Below are 12752 nucleotides of genomic sequence, written 5' to 3' on the forward strand. Positions count from 1 at the left end.
TCAGCAATGTCAGATTCCAAAGCGGTGTTTAATTTTTAAATCAGCACCCCCGAAAACTTATTTGACGACACAGCAGACGACTTTTGTATCAAATTGACTGTCAGCAAAGTCATGATTTCAAATTAGTCATCAATTTCGGAATCAGCACTCCTGAAAACCTATCTGACGACACCTATTACGATAAGAGTTCAATCGCCCGTTTTAGATTCACGACCCGTATATAAAATATTAAAGGTCATGCCTTGATCAGAGATAGGTATTAATCGATTAACTTTTTATCAGACTAATTAATCGTCTTATGTTAATCGTTATTCGTTAGTCGATTACTTTTTGTCCAACTCTGGTAGTGACTATAGCAAAAACAAGCATTGCTAAGAAATGTTACCAAACGAATTCACGTATCATATCGTATTACCTTTTCTTAATAACAAAGTTTCAAAAACAGATAAGTAGTCGACTGTAATATCGTGACTAAATTGGATTCGCAGGTGTTCGTTAGAAAAACAGTATTATGCAATATCCGGACCTGAAAAGAAAAGGTTATGAACCCCATCTATTACGGGATATATCGGTCTTGCCTTATAAATAGAAAAATGCTTATATGTTCAAAATTACAACGTTATTTTATTAATTATCTAGCACATTCTGCCCTGTTATTACGTAAAATAGCAATGATCATGATTTTGGAACCTATTGTCTCATATGAAATTACGCGACAACAATCACTAGACGGTCTTTCCGTACTCATCGCGGGAGGACGGTCAAACCGCCAAGACTTAAAAAATGTGATTTTTATCACTTAAAAGTACCTTATTTAACCAAAATGTTGTAAAATATCTATAATATTTGCTAACCCGTAGGGACCATGCATATTACGCCAGACTACATTAATTATAGAGTTTTATCCACTCAAACTTTATTTCAAATAAACTATGCAGGTCCTATACCCCGAATCGATTCGGGTCGAATTGGCCCGAAACATGTCGCAGCAATAGCGATATAATAACGTGAGTACAACCGTATCTCAATTAATTATGCAGGTCCTGCCCGCACTCACCTTTCTCTACTCTTTCTATACTTTTTACAATAGCATTCTTACGATATATTATACTTCCTATCCAAATCCGAGACAACAAATATTATTTACTATGCAGCACACGGAATCGTACCGTCCAAAGTCACACATTTCAGAGATATAAAATTTAAAAAACAAGTTCTCGCCATGCATACCTACTACCTTCAACATAGCCCAGCGCCCTGCGGCGTAAACCCATCATTACATGTTTTTGTGTCGTCCGAGTCACACGTAATTTCGTCAAAATAAGTGTTCCTCTAAAAGTGTAAATGTTGTGAATTTATGAAGTTCGGTAAGTGATTTAATACCTACTTATGTACCTATAGTGCGCTAAATGGTGATTATAGAATTCAAACCATATTTGAACGACTGCCGACCGCCGTATAGTACCGGCGAGTTTAGTCTAGTTATCGGCGAGTGTATAATAGTTTTGTTTTTCATTCGATCGTAGCTACGAGCTAATGTGATTTTACACATTAACACATAGCTTGCCTCACTTGCCTATTGATAACTAGAACTAAGAAGTTAACGAAATACTAAATTTATTTGCGGTCATATTTGGTCATACGATAGGATTTTCTACGACTACCTTCTTTTTCAAACAAAAGGCTTTCGGTATGAATACTTAAGTTGCAGTAGGAAAGTAATACGATGTAGTGTTACCTTATTACTAGTATATGTGTTTAAGTAATACGTAAATCACAGATTACTTACAGTAATATGTAACTATTAAACTACCTACTGACAATCGATGTGATCTCTGACTTCAATATTTACGAATATGATTTTACTCGTATATATCGTAGGCGTATAGAACAGTATATTATACGTTAACAACATGTCTGATCTATAAACATATTTTTTCTGGTTGGTGATAAAGCGCCTTTTATAAAAAGTTTAAAAGAAAAACGCATCGTTATGTAAATTGTAACAACATTCAACAATATTTATAAGTCAAACGAGCAATAGTTGTAGCAATATTTACAAATACTGGAACCAATAATTAAACTATATTTTTTCTGTTGATTCATTCAATAATGTAATAATAAATATAATGACCGACTGCACATTGCCAGTAACTGATGCATTTAAACAGGATGCGCTTGCACGATCTTACCTAAGGCGCCTTAACTAATACCGAATCCATGGCACAAACAGCAACACCTTTAACTGACTATCGTTAGACTTTATGCCGTGGTAATAGGGATCACAAATGTGTTGACAGTGTTGCCTGTTGCTTGCTGTTGTATATAGTACGGGCCGTACTTCGATGCCGACGAAAGGATTTATGCGAACATTACGGGTTTCTAGCTCGGCATCATGGTCACATCAAAATTTTTTCTATCAGTTTTGTGTGAAGACAAGTACCCTATGTGAGCAAGTCTCTTTTTGTAAGTAATTACCTACTATTTGGATGACATGTGTCTATGTCCAGCAATTAAATCATAAAGAAATAAAAATAAAGACATTAGAACATTAGATATTGTTTGACATTGTTAAGACATTAGAGATTATAATTATAAGAGCTTATTGTAAATAAAGATTTACTTGTGTCAATAATAAATATTGTAAGCATGTCTTGAAATAGTATTCCGATAGTATAATAGCGTCAAGGATGATTGGTTGAGTATCGGGTAGAAAAGAAATAAAACCCTGATGAGTGATGAAAATTGAGATTACAATGTTGGGTACCCCACAAAAAAAAAAAAAAAAAAAAAAAAAAAAAAAAAAAAAAAAAAAAAATCGAGAGTTCTCCGCTAAATGCGTTGTAACTATATGTACCAAATTTTAATAGTGGCGTGGTATTTTTCTCCACAAATAGTGTCGCGGGCTCCGCTAAATGCGTTGTAGCCATTTGTGAATGAATTGAATGAATTACTTTATTGCGATAAACATGGTATACATTAGTTGGTACATTACTATTTTTGACTAGCAATACATGTTTAGCCAAAAATGGCATGCAAAATTATATCTGAACCTACAGTAAAATGCCCTTCTTTATTAGTAGCGTGACTATTTTTTCTCCACGAATTGTGTCGAGGGCTCCGCTAAATGCGTTGTAGCCATATGTGCCCCACTTTAATAGTGGCGTGGCTATTTTTTCTCCACAAATTGTGTCGAGTGCTCCGCTAAATGCGTTGTAGCTATATGTGCCCCACTTTAACAGTGTCGTGGCTATTTTTCTCCACAAATTGTGTCGAGGGCTCCGCTAAATGCGTTGTAGCTATATGTGCCCCACTTTAACAGTGTCGTGGCTATTTTTTTTTTCATGAATTGTGTCGAGGGCTCCGCTAAATGCGTTGTAGCTATATGTGCCCTACTTTAACAGTAACGTTGCTATCTTTGTTCACAAGTTGTATCGAAGGCTCCGCTTAAGGCGTAGTAGCTGTTTGTGGCACATTTTAACAGTGATAGGCTATCCATTCAACTCAATTCAAAACCTTTAATGGCATAAACAAAACATGTCAAAAATACAAAAATAATAATACAATAAATAAGGAATTAAAATAATCTTAAACAACTTAGTCAAAAAATAATGATAAATTTAAATACTAACCATAATTATATATATAAAACACAAGAAATTAAAACAAAATGTTATCATTTTAAATTAAACTTACTATGTAATTCTCCACGAATGAAGTCAAGATCTCCGCTCTCTGACTGTTGAAACTTTGTGGGCTCCACTTTATTAGGAAATAAATAAAATAAACATTAATAGTGTGATCTTTGCTTCAAAACTGTATCGATGGCTCCACTTTTATAGATACATTTTATAGAGAACATTGTATTTATAGCGTTCTAGCTATATGCACATCAAGTCAACCTTAAAATGACTATATTTTCTCCACAAATTGTCTCAGGAGTTCTTCTTTCGTTCAAACTACATTGAGAATTCCGGTCTCACAGTGCATTGTCCACTGTGTTTTTTCAATCGGTTTACGCTTCGGTGGATTCACGCTTCTGTCGCTACGTTCATCGGTCACTTCGCTCTTCGCTCGCAACTCCAACGTTCTTAGATTGCTTCTCTCCTCGCTGTATTCAATCTGTTTATTCTTCGGCCGCTCCGCTCCTTGGTCTCTCACAAATTAAAGATAGTAACATTACTCCGCTTTAAAAGTGTTAATGTTAATGAGATTTACATTATCTCGAGACTTGTTAATCAGATTTAATGTAATGTAATGTTGTTATATAACTTATGTAGGTACCTACCTACTTAACGCACATTATACAGAATGAATATAAGAACACTTTCGTCTAAGGATTGAACCAATGAACCAATGATTGAACAGTAAACAAAAATGTAAATCTTATTTTCCTTAAAATTGCTAATACTATTGCTCTGACAAGACATACAATATAATGTTGCTACACCATATGAGCATCATGCATACACTAAAATAATAAAATATACGCCGTATTAACCCTTCAGTCATAGCTCTATGACCTATACCACAGCCTATACCTACACAAATCACTTTACAATGCTTAGTACGTGTCATCATTAATTACTCGCTGTTATAATAGTTATAATAATGAAAATAAATAATCAAGGCGCAATAAATCCCTTTCAGGGTGGCTAGCCGAATGGCACAAACGCTCATGAAACGCTCACGAAACGAAGCGCTAGTAGATATCTATCTCTATCGCGCTTGCGTATTGGCGCGACAGAGCCAGCGGCGTATCGCTTTCGTTTGGCGTCGGAGAAATGCCATTCGGCTACGGGGCCAGGCGAGCAACGACTATACCTGTACGTTGCCACATACGCATTAACTACCTACATCCTACACTTTAATTAACATACCTCGATTGAAAGAGAAATCTAATACAATATTTAGAGCTCTAAACTATAGGGGAATTGTGGTACGGAAAACAGGGGCTGACTCGTGGGTGGTGCACATTATCTAGGCCTATATACCCGGGGCGTAAAATCGCCGATGGAAACTAATACACACAATATAGTTGTGCAGTTATGCAGAGTTATTGCAGCCGTGAACAGCTAGATTAATAAATCCAATTAGAAAATAAAGTTTCCAATGAAATTAATATTTAAATTTGAAATCCCTGATTGACATACAGTCTCGCTTAGTAACAAGAAAGTTTAAATAGTTATAATAGTTGATTGTATAACCCAACTACCTATTTTCTTTCTTGTTAATTGTAGTTTTGTATCACAATACATAGTACAGCTTTACTGTAACGTTATTTTATTTTATTAGTATGTATGTTTGTTGTTTGTTACTCCCTCAATTAATTAATAAAGGAAACTGTGGCAAGTGTGGAATAAGCAGAACTGTCTTCTGAAGGATTACCGGACAAACACACCTTTAAAAAGTTCTAATGCTTCAGGTTTTTGGTGTTCATGGGTGACAGCGATCTGTCTGCTCATTTGCCTTCTTTACAACTTTACAATCAGATGTTAAAATTGAATGTTGTATATTTTGTCCTCAAAACATCGGCAATAATTACATAATAATTAAACTAGTAACTAGCTAAGTTTACTTCTTCCTTTTTAAGTATAGGAGCCTTTTTTGTTGGCATCTATATAAATTAATATAATACTTACCAGGTTACTTATGTTATATGAACAAAGTGATATGACGTTTTAAAACAATAATATCTGGGCGACCGAGCTTCGCTCGGTTCTATTTTAATATATCACGTCTTTAGATAAAAAAAAACTCTTATAAATACAAAAACAAAAAAAAAGACAAAAAACAAAAACTTAATTTCTGGCCGGGATTCGAAACCCTGACACCTACGATCTATCTGCGTACATTAGACCGACCTCGTGCGACTGAGCTAAGCGGAATCGATGCGCGCGCGGCGAAATTAAGGACCATATTTTACGTTTACAAATGCGAAAGAAAAACTCATGAAAACTCGAAAATTCGCGTTTTCCGGGATCTAAGGCTACGCTAGATCGATTTTTCACCCCCGAAAACCCCCACAAAACAAATTTCAGCGAAATCGTTAGAGCGGTTTCCGAGATCGTCGGTATATATAAATAAATATATAAATAAATAAATAAATAAATATACAAGAATTGCTCGTTTAATAGTATAAGATTTAGAAAGTAGTATACTAAGGCATTGTATGGACTTACTTTTTAATTGCATAGTAACTGAATTTGACTTTTAATTCACCTTAGAATATAAATAAAACATTGTAACATTTGTAACTGCGTATGCTTATTGCTTGCATTGCCAATGCACAAAAGGGAATTTGTTGCTACGCATAATTTTACATGAGATTTCTTGTACATCAGAAAAACCTTAAATGAAAACTGATGAAACTATAATGACCTTGACTTTAAAACGTAATTAATACTAATTTAAAAACATTTCATTAAAAGCCAAAAAGCGCCGTTCTAAGACCTTAGAAGTTGCAAACTAATCAGTGTTACCATAACCAGGGAATATCAAAAACATTCATAAAGCTTAATATAATTATAACATTTTCAATAGGTTATATATAAAATAATAGGAATAACTTAACTTTAAATAATAGGAATAACTTTTAATTTGCTTAATGACGTCATCATGACGTCACATCATCAGATACTTAATACCATTAAGTAGGTACTCATACGAAACTTAACACTATATCATATTTTGATGTTCTTACTTTATTTTATTTTCGCATGCAGTATTTGTATTGACATGCAAGGCTCTGAACATCTGCATAGTAAATAATATTTGTTGTCTCGGATTTGGATAGGAAGTATAATTAATAATCAAATGAACTTACCTGTGAAGTTTGATTACAATTATACGAGTATCCAAATCCGAGACAACAAAGTCCCGCCCCCCAACCCCGAAAATAACAATAAAATGGTTTCACGACACAAAAAGATCTACTCTAAAATAATGATGGGTTTACGCCGCAGGGCGCTGGGCTATGTTGAAGGTAGTAGGTATGCATGGCGAGAACTTGTTTTTTAAATTTTATATCTCTGAAATGTGTGACTTTGGACGGTACGATTCCGTGTGCTGCATAGTAAATAATATTTGTTGTCTCGGATTTGGATACTCGTATAATTGTAATCAAACTTCACAGGTAAGTTCATTTGATTATTAATTATTTTCAACTAAAAGTACCTTTGTACTATGACTTTCAAAAGCGCCAAATTCTGAAAATATTTAAGTATAAATTATTACCTTTTTATGACTTACACGTCGTTTACATTATGTTTTTAATGGTATTATGAATTAAAATGAAAGGTTTCAAATAAAACAAAACGTATTATCCTCAAAATATTCTCCAGCTTTGATATGCAAACGAAAACGTATGATAAAATTTTCAACATTACGCCGCAGGAATAATATTTGACAGAGTATTTTCGGTTGATTCCGTAAATAAAACGTAATATGTACCTATTATCCAACTGCCAACTACTAATATAGTCTCACCGCAAAGCCCTAGTTGAACTAAAATAGTATAATCGATAGCGAACGGACAGGCTTTGTATCATCGCCCTGCTTCTAATAAAAGACTGGCTGTCTGAGCCAGAGGCTTGCTGAACCGTCTGAAGACCGGGTGTCTGTGATGGATTGACGAGTCATCCGTTGCTGTGCATTTTAAATTCGTACCTTCGTGAAGGTTTCTTTCCTTTCAATGATGTTTGAATTTTTCATTGGAAACTCTAGCTACAAATAAATAGTACGAGTACCTACCTGGCCCCGTAGTCGAATGACATTTCTGCGATGCGAAACGCCGCAGAAATGTAGTCTGCCTCTGTCGCGCTACTACGCAAGAGCGATAGAGATAGGTAGTTACGAAAGAGATAATATCGTGCGCGTTTCGTGAGCGTTAGTGCATTCGGCTACGCACACTGGTCTAGTAAAGTTACAGTGGAAAAAATAGACGACACTTTGTAAAATTATCAACAATTTTTTTTGCCGAACTCATTGGAAATGAATTTTTAAAAAATAAATCCATTCTGTTCTAATTTTTTTTTTGTGGACATAAGTACGAGTAGGTACTAATCACTGGCTTGATTGAGTTGGTAATATAAAGGGAGCGCTGTAGTTTTCAGCAAATACAACTTCTAAAATCGGAGCGAACTAACTATTCGGTAGCTATTTTTAGATATATACATATTACACAATATTGTTCAGTACCTACATTTTCCGAAGGAAAATCCACATAACGTAGAGATTCTAAGAAAATACAATTTACAATATAATTCTAGTCGTGAATATCCATCGAACTGGGACGTCCATTACTAGTTTCAACCCATTGAATGTCTAAAGTGCTTTTGTGTCTTTATTCGAATCGAATTCTATGTAAGTCGTCCATAGCAGTAAATTCTGTTATTACTTTTCGCAACGGCGGTGAATTTACACTGTTTTTCTTGTTTTCATTAGGTTTTATTTGCGATGACAAATATTTTTCCACGGGTATCCGGGGTTCATGATTTACGCCCGGGGAGAGTTATATCGCGTTTTATGATACCGAAACTCAAAGAGAAGTGGAAATGAAAACTTCTTTAGCACCACTCGTAAATTGATGTGTCATGTCAATTGCGTGAGGATTCTCTTTAATGAATGTTACGAATATTAACCTTTATTTTACCGTTTTTATGTCCATATTTATCTCTAAAATAGAATATATTACATTGCACTTTTGCACATTGTAATTTTTCCTCAGTCACCCGTTGACCACGAATGCTGTAAAGTGTTCGAAACGTCAATATGAATTCAATATAATCCGTTTCCAATCGCGGTAACCGAAGACAATATTATATACATAATTACCTATAAAACAACTTGTGATTATTATTCGTCATTCATTTCTTAGACACATACATAAATTCACGCCTGTATTCCCAAACAGGGTAGGCAGAGCACACGAAGCTGTAAGTTTTAGTGCCACTTAGTTATGGAGTTCAAGAAAATAGTTATTTGTTATACAAGGGGGCAAAGTTGTATTTTAACGCCGAGTGTGGAATTGAAAAACGAGCAAGTGAATGGGTACTATAGTTGAACCACGAGCGAAGCGAGTGGTTCGAGAATAGAATCCTGAACTTGCGAGTTATTTAACACACGAGAAGTAAATACATTTGCACCCGAGTGTAACACAAAACTTTTCCCCTCACTATAGCGAGGAAACTACAACGCAAAAAATGCGTTTATCACTACTTCCAGTAGTTCCACAGGTGGTAAATCAACTTTATTACTAGATTCACCTACTTTTATCAATTTTGAAGCAGTTAATTTGACTTTATTCAAGGTCAAATTACTTTACCCACTGGATAAAATGCGTTTTTACCCGCTGGTATTAAAAGACAAAACACGTGTTTCCGAGCTAGTGAGGGGAAAACGAAATTGTTATACAGTGACAGGTTGCCAGCCTATCGCCCATACCACAATGGAACCCATATCACACGACGACTTATACGGGTGGTGCAATTCTTAACCCGTCACCACAGGGGTACCAACAAAATAATTAAATAAATAAATAAATATAGGACTTTCTTACGCTGTGTCTTGCGTGGGCGACGATCGCGCGACCGTCGCGCGACCATCAACGTCGCGTCTCCATATCGATAAGGTTTGATTTCGTATGCGTCGCATCGCCGTCGCGCGACCGTCGCCCACGCAAGCCACGGCGTTACACAGATTGACTGAGTCCCACTTTAAGCTCAAGAAGGCTTGTGTTTGCAGGTACTCAGACAACGATATATATATAATATACAAATACTTATATAGGTACATAGAAAAACATCCATGACTCAGGAACATTTGTGCTCATCACACAAATAAATTCCCTTATCGGGATTCGAACCGCGGCGTAGCACAGGCAGGGTCACTACGCGCTAGGCCAAACCGGTCGTCATGATTATTGTCTTTGTTTTCCCTACTTTGTAAACACAACTTACTTCAGGAAGGAAAAAACATTCTTACAAGATTAATTTTGTTTGGAATTATAATTTAACTCAGAGTCCAATTTGAGTTATACCAATAGAGCTTTGGGGAATACAAGATTTGACACAAACTCGAATTATTCATTTCATTAAGAGGAATAGGCCTCTGGGGGGGCTTGCCTTGGAGCTAAGAGTAGTAGCCAAGAAAGAACGGTCAAGGATTCTTCGCACTGGGTCACAGCTTGCTATTTTGCTTATTGTGTCATTTAAGTATTTGATGTCTTCTGATACATACTCGTGTTTTGAAAGTTGCTTAGCAATTTTGACACTTTATTAACACTTTATTTGTAGACCAACCAGGAGCATTCGAAAAATTATGACGTTAATGGATAAAGTAAGTAATGAAATCCATTTCATTTTATCTCGGTACTACTTAATTACATACTCGTATTTATGAAAATCGCTGGTGGCCTAACGGTAAGAGCGTGCGACTTTCAACTCGGAGGTCGTGGGATCGAACCCCGGCTTGTACCAATGAGTTTGGAAGTGATGTGCGAAATGTAATTCATGTTATCATAGCCAAATATTGGGTTTAGTTGTCAAAGGGGACCCCAAGCTCCCATTAGCCGTGGTAAAATACTTGATTAACGTAAGAAGGATAAATATGAAAGTCGAGAGCTCATAAATTATAAGAACTAGCCCGGATGTGGAGAATCTACAAAGTCGCAAAGAATCAAATTAAATAGGTTGACATGCTATATGAAGCACGTTAGAATATAAAAATGCTGTGTTATTAAATAACCAACATAATGCAATAATGACATCAATGACGTCAAAGCTACTTCAAAGTGAACCGTAAACGGAGAATAATTTTGAGGACGTGCGGTGAGTGCTCAAACTTGGGTTAGTTTATTCTCGGCCGTCAAGTTCAAATTCAATCTATGTTAAGCTTATGAAGTTTCACTCAGTAGGTATTTCATAAGGATAAGGCATTTCATACAATTTCGATTGAACCCTCATTTGATGTGCCTTGGGTGGAATACTACAACGCGATTGGTTAATGAGTTCGTATCATGCGCACAATTGGTCGCACAGACTGCACGCTTGGCTTACATTCAGGCACAGCGGTGTTGCTGACACCGCTTTTCGTTTGTCGCCCGTATGCCACGTCCTTATGACGTAGTATATAAGTCAATATTCATAGGTATCTTTAGTCACGTAAACTAACCTCAAACTTACTTGAACTTAAATCTGTAACGTATTATTTGTAAATGAAGCTAAAACACGGTCTTACGTCCTGACCTAGTTATCTGAGGATATTCGGTATTCTAATTTTATACCAAGCTAAGTGCACATCTCTCACCGGAATTATTTAGGCAGAGTAGGATTAAGATATTTAATGCCTTCTCTGACAGGGGCGACGAATGCATTATTATTTTTCAGTACAGATGGTGTTTTTTTTACGCACTAGTGCGAGAAGTGGTTCATTATATACCAGGTCGAAACTTCGGAGGTCCATCTGTACAGGCCCCGTAGCCGAATGGCATTTCTCCGACGCCAAACGAAAACGAAACGTAGTCCGGCTCTGTCGCGCCAATACGCAAGAGCGATAGGGATAGATATCTACTAGCGTTTCGATTCGTGAGCGTTTCGTGAGCGTTTGTGCCATTCGGCTACGCACCCTGGAAACGTCGTTCGATACGTGCGAAAAGGGAATTCGTAACTCGTGTCGATTTAAAACACTCCCTTCGGTCGTGTTTTAATTTATCGCCACTCGTTTCGAACTTCCATTTTTTCGCACTTGTATAATAATTATGTTTTGACGAATAAGCAAGGTCGTAATTGTCTCGCTGTACCTACCTTATAAGTTACATGATATAAATATCATCCGTGGATCAAATGAGTTTATGTGATATGTTAATAACTCACTTCGAATATCACACATAAATTTCACTTTTTGTAAATTCTTGTAAGATTAAAATAATCTTAAGCCTGCAAAAAAATTCGCTAAAATATCTCTAAGTAAGTACATGTAATATCTTCACATTCTTCAGCCTCCATGTGGTTGATCACAGGATTTAAAAGCTCGATATTTTATTGTTACAGGTATCCTGGATAAGAAAAAGGGACCTCCATATACTTACAGCTGGGATATTAACTTACACGTCAGACCAAAGGTTTCAAGTAAGTTTATTATTATAGAACTGTAATATAATAAATAAATAGGGTAAAAGTACCAGGCCCCGTAGCCGAATGGCATTTCTACGACGCGAAACGAAAACGAAACGCCGCGAAAAGTAGTCTGCCTCTGTCGCGCCAATACGCAAGAGCGATAGAGATAGATATCTACGAGCGTTTTGTTTCGTGAGTGTTTGTTCGCCTACGCACGCAGTGCTCGATACGATAATGCCCAATATACAGGTACGACACCCTTATGTCACATTCTTAATACAGGGTTTTTTTTTTTTTTTTTTAAACCTAATACGGGCGAACCTCTTAACGGTGGTGAGTATAGGACATAAAAAATTGAATTAGATAACTTTTACTTAAAATTGAAATATTTTTTTTATCCATACAAAATAATTCGGCCCGCAACGTAATGCAAACACACTCGCGTTAACCGCTCGTTGACAGTTGTCATTGATTGTCATCGCAACCACGTTTACAGTACATTGCTGCTGGGAAATTTTTCAAAAAATCATTATGGGGTGAAAATTAAAAGTAACACAAAAACACCTCTTAATTAATGATAACAATATTGAATTATATGCCTGGTTTCATTTATCGCCCTTATTAGGTTTACGCGCT

General features: G+C 36.1%; 1 protein-coding gene across 2 annotated transcripts in view; it reads left to right on the plus strand.

The window, feature by feature from the left end:
* LOC125242385 (zwei Ig domain protein zig-8-like) overlaps positions 1–12752 on the plus strand; it is a 237137-nt gene that overhangs the window by 195276 nt on the left and 29109 nt on the right. For both annotated transcript variants that reach the window (XM_048151188.1, XM_048151189.1), the window contains exon 4: positions 12051–12128. In XM_048151188.1, coding sequence (XP_048007145.1) covers positions 12051–12128 — 78 coding nt within the window. The remainder of the gene's footprint in view (positions 1–12050; positions 12129–12752) is intronic.

This window comes from Leguminivora glycinivorella, chromosome 2 (genome assembly GCF_023078275.1).
Source record: "Leguminivora glycinivorella isolate SPB_JAAS2020 chromosome 2, LegGlyc_1.1, whole genome shotgun sequence".
Taxonomy (NCBI): Eukaryota; Metazoa; Arthropoda; class Insecta; order Lepidoptera; family Tortricidae; genus Leguminivora; species Leguminivora glycinivorella.